We start from the raw sequence: 20,692 nt of genomic DNA, 5'->3' as shown, positions 1-20,692 counted from the left end.
TTGGCCGCGTCTCGCCCAAAACTCAAGTTCCCAATTTTTGCCTGGCGATCGTGTCTACTTCCAAAATTCAGGAGGATTACTATATCTTTTTTGGGGGGTTCACCTTCTTATTATCTTCTCAAGGATCCCAAATTATAGGCTCGATGTCCTTTAATTATGGCTAGAAACCGATTATGAGTGAGTACATCCCATGTTCATCTTTTTGGGTCTGGGTTACCTCACTCAGAATAGTGTTTTCTATTTCCAACCATTTGCATGCAAAATTCAAGATGTCATTGATTTTTACCGCTGAGTAGTATTCTAGCATGTATATATTCCACAGTTTCTTCATCCATTCTTCCACTGAAGGGCATCTAGGTTGTTTCCAGGATCTGGCTATTACAAATAATGCTGCTATGAACATAGATGAGCAAATGCTTTTATAGTATGATTGGGCATCTCTTGGGTAGATTCCCAATAGTGGAATTGCTGTGTCCTGGGGTAGGTTGATCCCGAATTTCCTGAGAAACCGCCACACTGCTTTCCAAAGTGGTTGCACAAGTTCGCATTCCCACCAGCAATGGATGAGTGTACCCCTTACCCCACAACCTCTCCAGCAACTTTGAATGTCAACCCTAGAAAGGCAGAAAGACTGTATGAGAAAGCAACTGTCAGACTGTGAAACTGTATTTCTGTTTGGCCCCTAGGGGGCACTGCTCTCTAATGGGAAAAGGACTTTTATGCAGATTAGGTCAAAGACAACAAAACCTAATTTCTCCACTATATAAACACCGGCTTTGACTGAGTATATATTAGGTAGAGAAAGAAAGAATCTCAGACACAGTCCTATTGCCAAGACTGACAATACCTAATAGTTCAATCAGGGTTGCTGTGGAGAAGGTATCTAAATCTCTCTGTCTACCTTTCCACTCCCCAGACTGTATTCACTTCCCAGGAAGGAGTGAGCTGCTTCTTGTTCACATTTGTGATCTTGTTTTGTATCCTGAGTCTCAGAGCAGCCCTGCTGCTCACTGTAGAAAGAACGCTGTGCTGTTTTACTCTGAACAGAGACCGTCATTTCAGCTGAGTTCCCCACACTGCACTGATGTTGTAGGATGATGCAGGGCCCAGTTGGTGCCCCAGCCTGATGGCTGCATCTGTGCATCTGCAGATGAAGAGCCGCTACCCATCTCTTGTCCCTTAGGGTCCTTCCCTACAAGTGCAACACTCTCACCTGAGACTCCAGCGCCTCCTGAACTTCCCACAAGGAAACCAGCCTGTCTCAGGCATGGAGAGCTTTCAGACTGAGTGCAGAAGGATGCAAACTCCTTCTACCTGAGGATCCTCTGAAGATGAGACTGAGGGAGATGAGTGCTCCTCTGTCCTGAGTCACAAGTGCAGAGTTGGACATAAACCACCTGAGCTTTGCTGAGTAAGAGGCCAGGGTCACAGCCTTAGACACTCTCAGAATTTGGGGTTTCTGTGAAGGCAACAGTATAGAGAAAGTGGAATCTTGGCAAGTGCTGCATTCCAATGGGATAGATCTGAGCTGCCATGGATTTGTTTCTCATCTTGCAAAGGAAAGATCTGACTCCGGAAGGAGGGCATTTTTACCCAAGTCAAAATTCTACCTCAATTATCCTCAGGATTCTCTTCAAACTGGAGGACATTAGTTACTTCAACACCATTTGAGACAGTGATGGGCTGAGATGGTGTAAAGTTGGCTGTGAGTTATTTTTGAGGAAACTGTATGTTTGCTTTTCATTACAAGTCTCATTTCTCAAGCAGTAAACTTTATGATAAATCCTTTGAAATGCATTCTTCATTGTTTTGAACTTGAGTGCAATGTCCCCTGCATTCACCAAATACAAAAGCACAGCAGCTCCGCTGCCCCTGTCACTCAGCATGTAGCACTCCTATCTTAACTTCTTCATTCCACTTCCTTCCTATACAGTTATTCAATAGTCAAACAAATTTATCCCATACCTTTCTTATAATGGGAGTGCCTATTAAAATAAACATTAATTCATTCATTAATGATAGCCTCAGAGTACCCAAAATGTTTCAGTGTCATCTAAAGAAAAAGAAGTTAAAAAAAAAAACAAAACACTTCATTTGGTTTAATTTAAGACCAAGCCTGGATTTGAATTCTCTGTTTCTCCCTTTCCTTGACTTCCATAGGTCTATGTCTGTATCTGTTTGTTGTATGAGTCTAAATCTGTGTCCCCCTGAATGCTGTCTTGTGTTGTTTGTTCCTGTATCTATGTAGGTTTGTCTGCAACAAAGGGATCTGGTATATATTTATTGAATAGCACAGAAATCATCATATGGGAAAGGAATGGAGGGAGTTTACATAAATCTTTAACAGAGTTGTATAAAAGAATAAGTCATTGACTCCAACTGACACCTAATGGCCCAAATAATAAGCAAACAAGCATTACTAAACATTCTCTATATGATGTCTTTAATATTTCTGGCAGATATTTTATAACATTGGTTTCAACCTATGTTTGCTATTTCTATCAATAACTACCATAACATACATACACATGCAGGAAGTGTACAGAATTTAGGATTAAGGCTATGCATTAACTTAGGTTATAAAACTTGATTATAGTGGAACCCACATCAAGCAAGGTTGGTCTTTGCACTGTTCTTTTAAAAGAAGGTTAAATAAACAGGCTGAGTACACTCTGAAAGAGCAGCCTGAAGTCTTAAGAAACCTTAAGCTATGTTAATAATTCTTTTGCGAGGTCCAGCAACATTTCCTGTCTCTTTGAGTGTATGAGATAATTTTATAATGAGGTATTTGGCACAACATATATTTTATCTATTCCAAGATTAGGAAATCATTTAAAAAACAGTTAGATGGTTTTTTACTTTGCATGATTGGAATGGCTCTCTCTTTACTTAATAAAAGTTCTTTTCAGGCTGGGGTAGTATTATGAGACAGAGTTTCCCTGTGTAACCATAACTTTCCTGAAACTCACTTTGCAGACCAGGCTGGCCTCAAACTCACAGAGCTCCAACTGCCTTTGCCTCCCGAGTGCTGGGATTAAGGGTACGTGCCACCACAGCCTGGCCAATAACATTCAACTGTTTCCTGGCATGATTGCTTTTTTTTGTTTCTTTTTTTTTAATGTTCTCCACTCACTTGTTACACAGTTGGGATATTTTCTCCTTAAGAGGAAACAAATCCTCTTTTTCCTCAAAGTTCACCCACACTGCCTATAAATTTAGGGTCATCTCAAAATATGCCACACCCCCTCCCACTGTGCTGCACCCAGACTCTCAGCCAGGTCTGGTTTAGTAAGAACTTCAGGCCCAGATGACTGGGAGGGAACTCAGCAGTGTTTGACCTGACAGGCTGCCTGGGTGGAGATGACTGGTGAAGGAGGAGGGACACTTGAACAGCCATCCTGACACCACAGTCTAGGTGTTGGTTACTTGCTTCAGTCTCCATCATCCAGATAAGCACCATGAAGAGGCTGCTGTGTTCTCTGTTGCTGTGCACCCAGGTTTGCTATGAGTCTGGCTGTCCACATTCAGGAGACAGAGAGGATTCAGTTGAGCACATGGAGGGGTTAGAAAGCAGCTGAGGGGTTCTGCAGAGCTCTCACTTTCTCAAAGGACATGGGGTATGTTCAGAGGCCTAAGGACACTGCATTGATCACCATCTGTGTTTCTCTGTTTCTAATCAGGGCTAAAAGGGCAGCAAGTGAAGCAGAGTCCCGTGTCCTTGGTTCTGCAGGAGGGAGAGAGCACAGAGCTGCAGTGCAACTTTTCCACCATGGGAACCCAAATGCAGTGGTTTCACCAAAGCCCTGGGGGACCCTTCATCAGCCTGTTCTTCAATCCTACTGGAACAAAGCAGAGAGGAAGACTGAAGTCCATGACAGTCACTCAGGAACGTCGTAGCTCTTTGCACATTTCCTCCTCTCAGACCACAGACTCAGGCACTTATTTCTGTGCTGTGGATCCACAGTGCTCCCCACACACCTGCAGCCAGCACACAAACCTTCAGCTGGGTGGATGTGGCCATTCCCTCTCATAAAATATTAGAATTCCACTACAGAACATCTGCTTAATTTAATATCCCTTTTAAGTATAGACAGAATTTTGAGTTTTAACCACAGGTAAACTTTTGGCTATGTAAATTCTCAATATGCACTCCTTCCTAATGCATAAATGTCCATCTTAGAACTAACAGAGAAGCTGAAGGGAGGACTAAAGCAATGTCAGGTAACCTGCTGTGGACAGGGCCAGGGTTATGATGAGAAAACGAACTGCAGCAACAGCAAGAACATCAATATATAGAAGATACAGAATATAGAGATAGCTAGATGCTCTAGTTTTCTTTCTCTTGCTATGATAAAGCTCTCTGAGAAAAAGCAACTTAGAAGGTGAAAGTATTTATTTATTTTTCACTTCCAGTTTATAGTTCATCATTGGTGGTAATTCAGTCAATAACTCAAACAGGAGCTTCAAACAAAAACTCTGGGGAAACACTGTTGCTAGCTCCTTAGTGGGCTCACCTTAACTAGCTTCCTAATAAGACCCAGGGCACTTTCCCACAGAATGCTGCCACCCACAGTGCACTGGTCTCCATTCAGTTCATCAGTTAAAAAATGATGCTTGGTCTTTTAGTATAATAAAATTCAATTTTATTGAATTTATGGAAGATGTTGGGGATAATGGAGGTATTTAATCTTCTAATTTATTATTTTAAATTACCATTTAAAATATTTAACTTTACTCATAATTGCTTTGAAGTTTTCTAGACAGAGATCTTAATATCTTTAAGTAAATAAAGAGAACACCAGCTATGAGAAAATGCTCAAACATGTATCTTGTTCAACTAGGCTTAAAGAGAATATCTAAAAACTCTTACAACTCAATAAAAGAAAATGAATGAGTCATTCTAAAATGAGCCAAGTGAGCAGACCCTGTGCAAAGGAATGAGTGTGGTAAGGACGAATAATTAGGATGTAGTTAGTGACTGTGCTGGATTAGTAAGTGGTGGCTGTATGCTCTCCTCCAAGATCCATGACTTTACTAACAGATGGAGACCATTGTAGGAAATACAATGAGTAACACTGCAGAGTAGTTGAGTCTAGTTATTACAAATATGTCTACAATATAAGTCCTGTACTTAAGATTCAGGAAATACTGAAGAAGAGGGGAAGAAATATGATAAGAGCCAGAGGGTCAGGTAGTTGGCTGTAAAATTGTGACTCCTAAGAATGTCAGAGTTACACACATGAAGACTCACCAACATGACTCTCTAAACATGAACTGAAAAGGAACAATAGACATGTTAAGATTCAAATAGAAAGCACAGAAAGCATCAATTTTAGCTCATGAGCTGCTGACAGCTAGGGAATGCTGATGGTGGGAGACATAGTCAATCCCAGAGAAGAGTGTACCAATTGGTTATCCAGTACTTACTGGTCATCCCTGAAAGCATGCATACAAGTAACATTATGTAGATGAGCAGATCTTATTTATATTTAGCAGTAAATATGTTTTTATATATGCATGTGTAAAAACTATTAAAGAGAAAAGAGGTTATAAAGTTTAAAGAGATCAAGGAAAGATAGGAAGTTTCAGAAGGAAGGATTGATATGACTACATTATAATTGAAAAAAAATTAAAATGATAAAATTGAGTGAAGGAAAAATAAACTTTATGGTTTAATAATTTGCATGTGTACAGTCTGTTTAAGATGTCAGTAAAATATAACTCGTGAAATCTAAACATTTGCCTATTTTATAAGCTTCATTGTAAATAATCAATCAGCAGTGTTATTTCCTTTTGTCTTATGAATGGCTCCTCTCATTCTCCAGAATGAAGTAGTATTAGACACAATAGAAAGATAGGGAATCATGAGGATGCATGGAGGAAAGGCTGGAAAGGGAAAGGGAGAAAACTATGCTGCAGCTGACCTCAACATAGACACAATTTCCATATCAAAATAATGCACCAGAGAAAGATTTGATGCCTTTCTTTCTTCAAGATGTAGACTTCTAACCTCAGGACAATGTTCAGTGTGAAGACCTTCTTCGTCCACAGAGGAGCAGTGCTGCTTCAGAGCAGATGAAGATGTGGCTCCTCCACATACTCCTCAATAATCTATATATAATTGCTTAATGAAGTAAATTATCTTCCATGTTGCTTATGTTTTAATACAAAACAAATGCATATATTTGTCTAGCCTATATTTACCTATATAACATGTTTATCCTGGGTCCATAGTTTTGAAAAAACAGGAATTTGCAAGTGAACACTATGAAAATGCATTCTGTCCTTGAAGGCCTAGGCCATATTAACTTCTCTATTGTACATTTCTAAGGTTGTCAGACACACTTGCTTCAATATTCAGTCACATTTATATAACTTGTGCCTAGAATTACGTTAGATGTTCTGAGTGGGAAGCAGTATCTACACCCTATTCTTCATTGTCTTGTCTAGATACACAGGTGTCTTCTGTAGGCTTCTGTTTTCTGTTCTTGAGTGATGCTCTCCCGAAAGAAGATTAGAACAATGTGTGTCATGAGAGATACCTGAGAACTGCCCACACAGTAGGCAGTTAGGCACTCAGCAAATACATAGGACTGCAGCCCATCTTGTTTAACTTTTTTAGTTCTCAATCATTTGACATTTTTATATCAAATAAAATCTTGAGAAATAAGCGGCCTGTTCATTTTAAACCATCTATTCTTTCTAGTAGTATCAGAGATCCCCACCAGTAACTGTGGGCATTTTTGTCTGGCATCTCTTGGCTGTCCAGGAACATATGGTCTGTTTTCACTGAGCAACCCACTGAGTCCTCAGAATGACTCTCAGGTATCATATGCTGTGTGATGTAAGTAAAGAAATCCCACACTAGTTCAGAATAGTATATATTAAGGTGTTTCTTTATTAAAGGGGAACTTATGGATCACAGAGAGGAAATAGGAATGGGGTCCAACATCCAGGTGTGGCTGGCAGAAAGAAAAAAGCTGAGTGGACAGGACCAAGGACTTTTGGTATCCAAAAACATGCCCCAATGTAGTCCAGCCTCTCAAAGGCCATTGGCTGAAGAAGGTTCCCCATTACCTCCCCCTTTTGTCTAAATAAGAGAGTTCCAAACCTACTACAAAACTATAAGAACAGATACCAAGTATAAAAATTAGAATTACAACCAGCTTGAACAGTATTAAGCAATGGATATATGATAAATATTTCAATAATCATTCTATCCTAAGGAGTCTATGTATCCTAAGGATCTCTATATATCTTGTGTTAGACATGGCTTGATTAAATCAAAAGAGGAAAGTAACTACAACTATCTAATCTTCAGCCCCATTGAAGGTTTGATAAAGAGATAATATTACTTGAGGAGGTGGGAGATGCAATTAAGCAGTTTCCAAGGTGTGCAGTAAATGACAGAGACAACTGGCTTTCTGAACAATCACACAGGTCTTATTTGCAATATTGAAACAACCAACTTTGGCTAAGGCCTAGAGTAACTGACAGACCATTTTCAGAGGCAGGAAAAATTTCAAACTGTCTTAAACTGTCTTGACAAGGTATGACAGTAGTTTTGCTTGTATCCTGCTTGTCCAGTCCAGACGCCATGCATTTTGTCAGTGGTTGAAGCATGGGCAGTTCCTTGCCCAAAGGCCAGTTTTTCCAAGAAAAAAAAACAAGCTCCAAGTGGAGTGTCTTTGGTGTTCAACATTCTCTCAGGAATAGATTGATGCTACCAGGAATAATCATGTCTCACATCAACAGAAACCTAGGTTATTTAAATGACCTATTCTATAGTTCTTTGAAGTGGTTGGAGATTACTTATCTATGTAGGATACAATTTTTATGTATCTAAAGAACCTGATTAGTCTAACTATAATATGACAAGCATGAATGACTATTTACCTATAAAACTTAATACCTATATAACTTAAAAACTAAGATTCATATTAGACTATTAACCAATCTTTAAACAACTGTGCAGTAAATGAGAACAATGACCTCATAGTGAAAGCAATGTATAAATATCTTGATTGTGGTAGAAATATATAATGCAATATGATAAATATGTCCTAAAATTTGTATCCAATATACAAAATGTCTTAAATGGAGGTTGAAACATACGCTCATACAATCTGACAACTAACTTTGTATAGGTGCACAAATATTGTAAAGAGAAATAGGAGCATATTCAATATAACAAATATAATTTGAACTTGTTCAATATACAAGAATTTATACCAATAAAAATTGTTCATAAATAAGAGCTCAAAAGTATTCACTCTATTACTCACCATTATTATTATTAGTGTGAGTAAGCTCACACTAATCTACCTATTATCCTATTCAATTTCTATGATTTTTTTAAAGGAGATCTCTGGACCTACATAATTTCCACCCCAACATTCAGTCCTATACTAGTTATAATCAAACCCTAAATGGTGTTCTTATCCCTAAGGACAAACTTCTTTGGAAGAGGGGGCATCATCTTCTAGAATTCCATGTGTCATGAGGGCAATGTTCTTTCTATAGAATCCTGTTAAAGAAAATTATAGTTAAGTTTCCAGATTACTGTCTGGTATAATTGCAAATAGTCTCTTAATAGTTGATAGGGTTTTAAAGTAGCTCTATTAGTAGTCATATCAACCAGGTGGAGTAATTGTGGTGGAACCACATCTTCTAGGAAATTTCAAAGATTAGTGCAGGAAAATCTACTGCTAATTGTGAAAAATATAAATATTTTTCATATAAACATATATACAAAAATATGGTATAGACAAAATAGACATGGAGAATAGCAAAATATTTTCTAAAATCTTTTGTCTTTCTCTCCCAAACAAGATAGCTCCTGACATGAGAGGGAATTTCTGAATTTTTCTTTTAACAACATGCTTGGAGTTAGAGAAGGATAGCCATTGTCAAACTCTAAAACCATATATATATATATATATATATATATATATATATATATATATATCTGTGTGTGTGTGTGTGAGTGTGTGTATGTTTAGTGAACTTTTTACCATAAGCCATGTTTCTCTTTTCTTAGTGATCCTTCCTGGATCATTATTTTTTCTCTTTAATATGGTATCCAAACATCCAGGGTCTCTTGACTTTTTGAATATGTGTATTTTCCTACAACAACAAGAACAGAACTCTTCCCCAAGCTTTGTGGGGTTTCCTTACCACCTGTATAATTGTCACCTCTGTGGATAAGCTGTCATGTCTCTGTCTCAAGAGGTTTCTTTTTTTCAAATCATATCTTTATTAATTTTGATGGTATTCATATTTTTCTTCTCCCATGGAAACAAGAGCAAAAATCCTTCCCCAACATGGCACATTTTTGATTTGCATTGTGAAGTCGACACATCCTTGAAACACACTAGCTGATTTAATTCAAAAGTATTTTCTATTATCCAATGTCTCTGATACCATTGTTGCTTTCTCATTAGCATTAAGAAAATTCATGGTTAATAAAGCATTATGCAATCTACTTCTGGGTGTATTTTCCATCCCTTTCTGTTTGTTTAACATGTCCTTTATATTTCAATTTGATTTTTCTATAACTGCCTCATCTGTATGATTGTTTGATATATCTGTAATATGCTTTATATTATAATAAGTAAAAAAACTGTTTCATTTCCTTAGACACATATGCTGGACCATTGTCTGTCTTATTTATGCAGGTATACCCATGATGGCCATAAAGTCTAAAAAATACATGATTACTCAATCAGACTTTTATGAGCTCAAGTCAGTTGCCCACTGAAAACTTAAATAAGTGTCAATGGTGATATATATATATATATATATATATATATATATATATATATATATTAATTTTCCAAATTCTGTAAAGTGGAATACATCCATCTACCAGATATCATTCCATTGAGTACCCTTTGGTTTACTCCCTGCAGGTAACAGTATATGTTTATAGGATGAGCAAGTAGAAAGTCTCTTTATAATTTCCTTAGCTTGTTGCTATGTAATAGAAAACACTTTCTTTAAACCTTTGCTATTGACATGAATTTGTAATGAAATTCTGAGGCCTTCATCACACTGCCATTGAATAATTGATCAATTTCAGCATTACCTTGTGCTAGCGGATCTGCAGATCTGTATGGCATTGAATATATGTTATGTATGGGGGAGAAGCCTATCCCTGATTATATCTAGAACTTTAATTAATAATTAAGTCAATTCAGTAGCATGTGGTATAAATTCAGCATTTGCAATATACAAGACAACTCTTTCTGCATATTGAGAATCGGTAACTATATTGAGAGGTTCTTTAAAATTCCTTAGTACCATAAAAATAGGATATAACTCTGCCTTTTGGACAGAATGATAAGGACTTTGTTCCACCTTACTTAAATCTTCTGATTTGTAAACTCCTTTTTCTGGTTTATTTCCATCAGTATAACATGTACCGGCTCCAGTTATTGGTGTGTCACACACAGTTTGGGGAGGAATCAAAGTAGTTCTCTTTATAAGGTTAATTCTATTACTTTTGGGATACTTTCTCTAAATCTCTCCTAAAAATAGCACAAGCTTTTTGCTAGGGTTCATTGTCTTCCCATTTGTTTTTAATTTCATCAGTAGTAAAAGGCACTATATTTTCTGCTGGAACTATACCCGCTAGTTGACAAAGTCTCAGTTTTCCTTTTAATAATTAATTCAGAGAATTTTTCACATAAATTTTTAATATTTTACTTGGTTTATGTGGTAAAATTATCCATTCTAAGATAATATTTTCCCTCTGCACTAAAATTCTTGTAGGGGAAATGCTGGAAGGCAATATGACTAGAATGCAATTGAGATTTGGATTAAACTCATCAACATGAGCCTTCTTTATTTTCTCTTCAACAACCATTCATTCCTTCTCAGCTCCAGATGTTAGTTCCCTGGGACTACTTAAGTCTTTGTCACCAACTAAAGTTTTGTTAAAATAAAATATAAGATGAGGTGTTATCCCAAGAACCAATATTAGACTTGAGATGTCTTTTAACAGTTTTTGAAAGTCATTAAGTGTCTGCAATCAGTCTCTCCTAATCTATGCTATTCGTGTTCTAATTTCCAGTAAGCCTATTTTATAACATAAGTAATTGACAGAATCTCCTCTCTGTATTTTTTCAGGAGCAATTTTTCTTCCCCATTTAGGCAAAATTTTCTTTACTTCATTAAACATTCTTTCTAAAGTACCTGTAATTGAATCAGATAGCAAAATGTCATCCATGTAATAGTAAATTATACACCTATGAAATTTTTTATATATTATTTCCAATGGTTGACTTACAATGTATTGGCAAAGGGTGGGGTTATTGAGCATTGCCTGTGAGAAAATGATCCACTGATATCTCCTAGTAAGCTGAGAATTATTATAAATAGGCACTGTAAAGGCAAATTTTCTCTGTCTTTTTCTTGTAAATGTATAATGAGGAAACAATCTTTTTAATCAATAACTATGAGAGGACTTTTTTTGGTAATAGAGAAGGTAGAGGAATTCCAGATGGTAGAGGGTGCATAGGTTGAATTATCTTGTTGACAGCTCTTGTATCTGTCACTATTCTTTATTTTCCTGATTTCTTTTTCACAACAAATACAGGAGAATTCCAAGGGCTAGTAGATTCTTCAATATGGTGAGCATCTAGGTGCTCCTGTACCAACTGTTCTAAAGCCTGCAGTTTGTCTTCTGTTAAAGGTCACTGTTTAACCCATATTAGTCTCTCAGTTAGCCATTTTAATGGCAGAGCCATTATTTTTTTCTGAAGGTTTGCTAATTGCTTTTTGTTTTTATGCAGCCTAAATTGCTGGTGATCTTTGTTTATAATAACTTATAATAACCTTCCCAAATACTTTAGTTTTGGGAACTGCAGGAATGTTAATTTGGGTATTCCAATGTTGCAACAGGTCATGACTCAATAAATTCAATTCAGTATTTATTGAAATATTCAATTCAGTATTTATAAAGAGAGAGGCTTTAGCCTCTCTCTTTGTCCTTCTGGTCTTATGCACTCAACCCATATCATGCTTTGTTTCACTTGAGATAGAGTTCCAATTCCTAAGAATTAAACATCTGCCTTTTGAAGATAGCAATTCAGATGCCAAGATTCTGGAGTAATGATACTCACATGCACACCCTTGTCTAGTATTCTTCAATGACAATGCTATTTACACACACTTTTAGCTTTGGTCTTTGATCATTTATAGAAGTTTACCAAAACATATGTTTCCTAGAGTTTTTGATTCATGCTCCATGTCTATTCCATCATCCAGAACAATATGGTTCTTTACATTAGGCACTGGATTTTTCAATTTTCCTGGTGACACATGTTCTCCATAGTGACTGAGAATGACTGGACCATGTTTGACATGGAAGCCTGTGAGAGGGACCCAAGGAGTTTTCCAATGGTATTGGGTTGCCTTTTCTGTCATGGGTTGATCTATGTTCATTAGTTCAATGTCGGCCTTTGCCACACTTCCTACATATTTCAGAAGGCTGAGACCTCCTAGTCTTGCCATTCCCAGAAGAAACATTTCTTCTAGGAATGCCTTGTCTACAATCCTTTTTCAGATATCCTATTCTCCCACAATTAACGCATTTGGCATTTTTTGTCTTGTCATATTATTGGAAAAAGCTTTTCCTACACAAGCCTCAGTACTAAAGTTAAATGTCTCAACATTCATTTTATGAAAGATCCATTCACCTTTTAGTGCTACTCTGATCTTCAAAGGTGCAAGGATCTTTTTGCATTCTAAGTTGTTATTTTCAAAAATTCAGTAAGTTCATATCTAGCTTCTGGGTCTGTTACTTATACTTGTACAGGCTTAGTCAATCTTCATAAAAAAAATCACTGAAGTATTCTCTCTGGCCCTATTTAACCCTAATGTATGTTTAAATTCTCTTAGTTCCTGAATCCTGCCCCAAGCATTTAAAGCTGCTGTGATACAAAAGGACAAGTTGTGTTCATTGTAGAGAGCCTGGTCCTAAGGATGAGAGTAATGAGCCTCGCCAAGAATTTGATCCTGGGAAGCCTTGAATCCTTTTTCTTTTCTCTTTTGTTCAAATATTTGCTTCTTCTAGCCAATAAATTTCCATATCAGCTGGGGTCCATTTTGTAGGATTGCTGAGATTAATTGAAGCCAACTGAATGGGATAGCCTTATTGCTTGAAGCCCATGTTTACATCATTTCCCTTACAAATGATGAATGCAGGCCAAAAGATATTATTGTTTGCTTAAATTCATTTAGATCGCACATACCTATATGCTGCCATGTATATTCTTTGACTGTTTTAGGGTATTTTGTGCCATATGGCTTCTCAGAGGTTATTACCAGATAGTTAGCTGAAACTCTGGGTAAGTCATCCCAGAGCTGGCACGTACTCATGAGGCTAAATCCTGTCCTTGTCCCTTCCTACCCAGATAATCAGATTCAATAATTTCATTAATCTTTTCAAACATTTTTACTACTACCTTTTGTAAAGTTTGAATCTCCTGCCCAATGTTCTGTTCTAATGCCCTCACTGATTATTCCAAGGTATGTAATTTGTTCATTAAAGATAATGTCTCATTCTTGGACATAATTTTGAAGCTGTGCATATTGCCTTCCTAGAGAGATACATTATCTGTTAACCTATCATAATGTTTCAAAAAAATTCTGATTGTTAAATTTAAGAGCATGAATTCTTTAAGATAATGTCTCAATACCTGTAAACATTGATTGGATTTTGTCTGTCAAATTGTTATCCTTTTCAATATTATTGGTTCGTTCAGCTAATTCCCACAATCAAATAAGTGTATGTATAAGGAAAATCACACAGGCCTTGCAAAATACCATCCATAGTATAAGCATTATGGTTTTTAAATTCTTGAATGGTTACATTGTCAGTAATTATTTAATCTTCAAATCTTACCTGTTGTAGCCAATTACAGTGAATTGGAGTATGTTTAATAATTTTTACTGGCCAGCAGGTGTTGTGGTTACAGCTGCATGGTGGAGGGACGTGGAAGAGAAGCTCTCATCTTCTTCTCTGGGATTGTTTGCTCTTGTTCTGTGGCTGTTGCCTTCTATTAAATAAGCTTTGTATAACAAATTAAGAGAAGTTATTAAGGACGATCAAAGTGATTCCTGAGCGTTGGTGTCCAGAATAAGGAGAAAGCCCAAAACTTTCCATCAGTCATGAGTCATGAACTGTGCATTCCATGATGGGAGAAGAAACACACTACAGGGATCACCAGCTGGATAGGCAGATGTATGGGGGTCATGAGCCTTGAGCAGGACTGTGCCTGGCTTCTGAACTGGGAGCACCAAGGGGCTGCCTGGTCTGGTGAACCATGAGTGGAGTCCCAATAAGCGTGAACTCATTCCCACATCTGTGTGACAGATGACGTGAGTAAAAAAATCCCACACTAGTTCAGAATTGGGTACATTAAGATTTTCTTTATTACAAGGTAACTCACAGATCACAGTAAGGAAATAGGAATGGGGTTTAACATCTGTGTGTGAATCCAGAAGAAGAGGGGCAAGCAGGCAGAACCATGGCTTTTTGGTATCCAAAGCCATGCCTCAACATTGTCCAGCCTCTCAAAGGCCATTGGTTGAAAGAGGTTACCCATCGGTGCTGCAATTTAGATATGTGAAAGAAAAGGCATATATTCTTCATTTCACTGAAAGGGTTAAAATTTTTCAGAGGTACATATGTATACACAGGAGAAAATGGATGTGTGGTTCAGCAGTATTTGTGATTTGATGCTGAAGGGCATCATGGAATGTATGCTCCACAGATGATGAATGTAGTATATGTAGGATAGATGTCTGTCTAAAAGAAGTAAAGGAAAAAGAGAAGACACTGTAAAAAAAATGAAAAAAATCCCTAGGATGCTGAAGTATAATCTGTTCAGATAGAATTTTATCCCCCCCATCATGCCTTTCTTTCTATGTCTGATCTTCCTGCCTTTAGCCTCAAGTGATTGAATTACAGGTGTGAAAATCAAGATCAATTTATACATGATGGCAGCCAAACCAGAGTCTTGGAGGTGCACTCTTCTGACTGAGCAACATCCTAAATCCTTTCCAGAGACTGTGGAAAATGAAACATTGCCTGCTGTTGGGCTGTGATTGGGCCTCTAATGACACCACATATACAATATAATCCTCTCTGTGCTGTAGCTTCCTCATGGTCCCCCAACTCCTATTATTTATACTACAGAGGCTTTCTTGATGTGGGAGAGTTGTCTGCATTCTGTCAATCATGTTTTAAATAAATGCTGATTGGCCAGACAGGAAGTATAGGCAGGAAAACCAGACAGGAAGTAGAGATGATGCAATGAGAACAAGAGAATTCTGGGAAGGAGGAAGCTGATTCCTCCCACTCCTGCCCAGACCACCAAAGCAGCAGGATGTGATCTGTCCCACTGAAAAAGATACTGAGTCACATGGCTAAAATAGATCAGAAAAATGGGTTAATCAATATGTGAGAGTTAGCCAGTAAGAGGCTAGAACTAATGGGCCAATCAGCTTTATAACCTATAGAGATCTCTGTGTTATTTCTTTGGGGCTTGACAGATGTGGGGAACTGGGCAGGACAGAAAATACAAACAAGGAGGCCCCAATTCTGTTTCAGCAGATACAGTTTTATTAACAAGACTTGATACCCCGATGTCTTGTTGATATCAACATATAAAGCCAAACTGATTTTAATATTTGTATTTTATCTATGGTATTACATATCTATGGAATTAAAAAGATACGAAATGCTTTTTCAAGTTTCAAAATGAGAGCAGCAAAAATGCTGCATTCCTGAAGGTGTGTGTCCTGTGCAGGTTACAGAATGTTTTCTGTCCTCTCTTACCATCTGAAGACCAAAGCCTTTCCAGAGTAGATCACTCTACTAACTTCTATTTTATTTTACATGGTATTATTTTTAGATACTTTTAGTTGACCTGGTCTTTATTTTATAAAGATATTATAAAATTTCAATTAATCCAAGTCTATCATTTATAAGGTCATGGAAGCATGAACAATTATAATAAAATTGATATTCTCTTAAGTGAATGAAACATATATTCTCTATGCTTTACTTGTTCATGACCTTCTCACATAGTGGAATATTATATCCATTGTGTGTCTTGATATATCTTATTAATATTTGCAGTAAACTCAAATGCTCTGGGCCTGAAAATATGGCTACAAGGTCAAGCATACTTGGTGTATTGATGTTCACCTTGCCTGTCTATGCCATGGTTTTGTCTGACTTAAGCTTGCATAGGCCTTGTAAAAACTACCACAAAACTGTGGCTTCATATGTGCAGCTGCCCTGCTGGATCCAGAAACCATCATTTCTTTGTAGTTCTTCACCACTGCTGACTCTAGCACACTTTCTGTTTTTTCTTCCTCACTGATCTCTGAACCTTGGGAGGAGACATTATCTATGTTATATAAATATCCCATTAGGGCCGGCAATTCCACTGCCTCTTATTCTCTGCATATTGGCTGATATGAGGCACAGTGTTAATCATCAACTACTATGATTAGTTTCTCTAATGAGGGTTGAGATTTCCATTAGTCTATGCTTACATTGCTAAGTCATTAGGAGTTGGATTCTTACTATGTCCATTTAGTAGAGTACTTGTAGCAAGTTCTCCCCTAGGACATATGATATATTTAGCCAGAGATTCTTCACTTTATAATGGTATCAGGTATGGGAGTCATATGGAGTATTATCAGAGACTTGGTTGGTTGATACAAACCAGTAGCTACAAAATGATTTTTGTGCAACTACTGCACAGGTGGGCATCTCTTTCAGGCCAGTTCTTATTTTGACTCACAGTGTTCACAGCTGGGTGAGACGGACAATTGTTTTTCTTCCTGGTGCGTGCATAGCAGATTTCAGCAATATGGAAGCCATCTAGTAGGAATGAAGTTTCCAGGTACATACTAGCTTACTTTATTCATGTTCTATTATGCAGATATGTGATATCTTCAGCAATAGGTGGTTAGTATCAAATTCTGGATAGCAACCAAGAGCATTTTTAATGTCCTATAATGTTCAACAGGGATTGTCTGTAGGACTACACTAGCCAATAATGGTGGGCGTTCTGTTATTTTTTTGTCAAATTGGTACAAACTGAGATACTCAGGAAGAGGTAACACCAGCTGAGGAATTGTACCCCTCAGATTGTCATGTGAGCATATAACAAGATTGACCTTAAATGTATATCAATAAACCAAGATCCATACCAATGTAAATTATTTGTATCTATATCATATCCCCCTTTAAATGTAAAAGAACATTATAAACAATATTTGGGAATATTGGCATAGCTTTTTTCTCTCCGAACTGCTTCATGCTGTATGGGGGTGTGATTAATCAGGCTTTTCATGGTATATCCTATGTGCTACATTCATCTCAGTCAGCTATTGAGTGAAATAAGTTTTTGAGGGCGTTCATGGCAACCTTTCAGGAGGTCTTGGTTCATGAAACCATATTAGTGTAGAAGCAACCCACAGCTTCTCATCTTCTGTGAAAACAAAAGAAGAACCTCTCTTCCAAAGCACCATATCCTAAGACCCAAATTTTCAAGTCAAGATAACTTTATAATATACATGCTATTTTAGGTTAGCAGTCCATACAATGAAATGTTTCTCTGTACTTAGCTCCTTCACAGTAAAAATTTAAAGAACACACAGTAATATAAATAATACAGACTCTCTGTGAATTTTTCATCTTTACGTGGCTTGTTTTTACTCTGTCTCTTTAAAGACTTTACCTTTTTTAAAAAAAATCATTAAATTTGTTTTATGACTCTCTACTCTTTTCTTTTCTCTCCCAAACCTACATATATTTATCCAACACTGTGACCCATATAGAGGTCTTCTGTTTCTGAATCTGTCCTATTGTGAATCTGTAATTCTTTACTGTCTAGGAACACTTTTGCTTTGCACTTTTAAAATGCTAAGTGCTTAAGAATCTAAGCTGAGACATTCCTAGGTCAAATATAAGTACTGCGGGCTTGCCCCACCCAGTCCAGCATGAAGGAGTCACTAGCGCCTCTGAGAGCCAAGCACACAGCCCCACTTCCAGGCACAAAGCTGGTCCATGTCACCATCAAGCAAGTTGCAGCAATCTCCATCCAAATGCTCTGTCTAAGAGATAGAGGTCGCACTTGCAGCATAGCCCATAAATTTTAAACTGCCACTTTTTCCTGCTGAGGCTGCTGAGTCAGGAAAATATCTCTGCAGCACACCGCCCCAAACAGCAAAAAGGATGTATTAAACTATCTATCTATCTATCTATCTATCTATCTATCTATCTATCTATACATATATATTTGTGTGTGTGTGTGTGTTTTCTAGAATTCTTTTTTCAAGCCCTTTCAGGTTTCACATGGAGTTAGTTGGCCACATTGGGCCACCAATTGTAAAAAAAGAGAGGCCCTTTTTGTCCCAGTCACCCACCTCGCTTACATCTGAAATAATCACACAGAAATTATATTCATTAAAACACAGCTTGGCCATTAGCTCTAACTTCTTATTGACTAACTCTCACATATTAGTTTAACCCATTTCCATTAATCTGTGTATTGCCACATGGCTGTGGTTTATCAGAGATTCTAACTGGCATCCATCTTAGGCAGAGAATCCATGGCTTTTCTGACTCTGTCCTTCCAGAATTCAGTTCTGTTTTCTTCGCCTACCTATGTTCTGCAATATCGACGAGGCCAATGCAGTTTCTTTATTTAACCAATGGAAGCAACACATAAACAGAAGGAACTCCTACACCCAATTCTGCCTTTAATAATATAATTGTCATAATCATCAGCACACAATAATTGTACATGACAGTGGGTTTGTTATAAAATTTTAGTATATGCATTGGCAGTGATTGCCTCCCCCTCTGTGGTCCTCTCCCTTCCCCTGTACCCTCTCTCACTCATCTAACTCATCTGTATAACTTCTATTCTCAGATCATCTTTACTTTTTTCCTTCTTTTTATTAGTTTTTATTTATGAGAACACATATGCGTCACTTGTCTCTATATGTCTGCTTTATTTTGCTTTACATGATGTCCTTCAATACCACCTTTCTTCTACAGATGGCGCCAGTTCATTTTCCTTGTGGCTGAATATTACTCTGTTATTTCAGGTACAGTAATTTCTTCATTCGTCTGTTGACAGGTGGTAACTAGGCTGCATCTGCATCTTGGCAATAGTGAATGGTGCTGTCATGAACACGCATATGCAGGTTTCTCTCTTATATGATGACCTCAGTTCTCCTGAATAAATGCTCATTGGATCATTGGTCTTTCTTTTTCTTTTATCTTCATTTTTCTTTCCTTTCCTTTTTTTAACTTTTTTCTTTTCTCTTCTTTTTCTTGCTCTTGTCCTTTTTTTTTTCTTTGTATAGTTCAGAAAAACCACAATGATATTCTTGGTGGTTAGATGAGCTCACATTTCCACCATCACTGTATATTGGTAGGATTACAATTAGGGGATTTCTGACTCTCAATGTCTGCATTTTCAGTGATAATGAATTTGGGTAAAATGGGGAAGTGCTTCCTACATCAGAATTAGCTTTAGACAAAGTGTTTGTGAGAGGCGGTGCCTGTTGAAAGTACTAAGTCCCTGTGAAGTTGAAGTCTTTTTCTGGGGAGATAAAAGGCCACCAGAGTACTACACAAGCTTCAGTCTAGGAAGAATGGACAAGATCCTGAAAGCATCATTATTAGTCTTCATCCTTCACCTAGCCTGTGAGTCATGGAAGAGAATCTCCAGGATATAGGATTAATTTGGAGGCATGAAATAACTGGGGAACCAGACAAAATCATGAATGATGAAACCATAATCAGGTAGGACATACAAGGAAACCTAATGACAACTGTTATTTCTCTACACAGGGGTGAGTGGCCAGCAGGAGAGACCTGACCAACAGCAGGTCAGACAAAGCCCACAATCTCTGTCAGTCTTGGAAGGAGAGACTTCAGTTCTAAACTGCACTTATGAGGACAGCACATTTAACTACTTCCCATGGTACCGGCAGTTTCCTGGTGAAGGCCCTGCATTACTGATAGACATACGTTCAGTGTCAAACAAAAAGGAAGATGGACGATTCACAGTCTTCTTCAGTAAAAGTGATAAACAGCTCTCCTTGCACATCAGAGATTCTCAGCCTGGAGACTCGGCCACCTACTTCTGTGCAGCAAGTGCACAGTGATCTCCTGGCACCTGCAGCCCACACCCAAACCTGCAGCTGAGGCTCCAGCAAAACCCTACTGTGTGGTTTGAGTCGGGCAAAGGTGCAGAGGAGTTTTCCTTTGCAGGAAATTCCTAGTGAGTCAGTAAACTTAAGGATTAGACTCATTCAGGCCACAGACAGACCAAGGTGAAATCATAGCTTGCTTTTCTCCAGTCTCCTTTTGCTACCCATGCACCACTGAAGTTTTACATGTATTTACTTAACGAGTTTAGGCGAATACAAATAGTTCTCTCTGTGTTTGGTTTTTAGTTTAGTTTAGTTTGTCATTTGTTTGTTTGTTTTATTTTGTTTTGTTTGTTTGTTTGCCTTTTGAGATTGGGTTTCACTATAGCTTTGGAGCCTGTCCTGGACATGTACTTGGTTTTTACCAAATGAAAATTATAAAGTCCTCATCTTCCTATACCCTTGTCAACAGTATTGTTAATATGTGGTTATTACACCC

The 20,692-nt window shown here is 37.6% G+C and overlaps 1 gene segment (V, D, J or C); it reads left to right on the top strand.

Annotated features, from left to right (window-relative positions):
* The first annotated feature begins 19,692 nt into the window (after window positions 1–19,692).
* LOC121676975 lies at window positions 19,693–20,208 on the top strand. The segment is given in 2 exon segments: window positions 19,693–19,744; window positions 19,892–20,208. Coding segments are annotated over 2 exon segments (369 nt in total).
* The last annotated feature ends 484 nt before the right edge of the window (window positions 20,209–20,692 follow it).

This window comes from Arvicola amphibius, chromosome 13 (genome assembly GCF_903992535.2).
Source record: "Arvicola amphibius chromosome 13, mArvAmp1.2, whole genome shotgun sequence".
Lineage (NCBI taxonomy): Eukaryota > Metazoa > Chordata > Mammalia > Rodentia > Cricetidae > Arvicola > Arvicola amphibius.
Note: the sequence above shows the minus strand (reverse complement) of the source record. Positions and strands in the feature narration are given on the sequence as shown.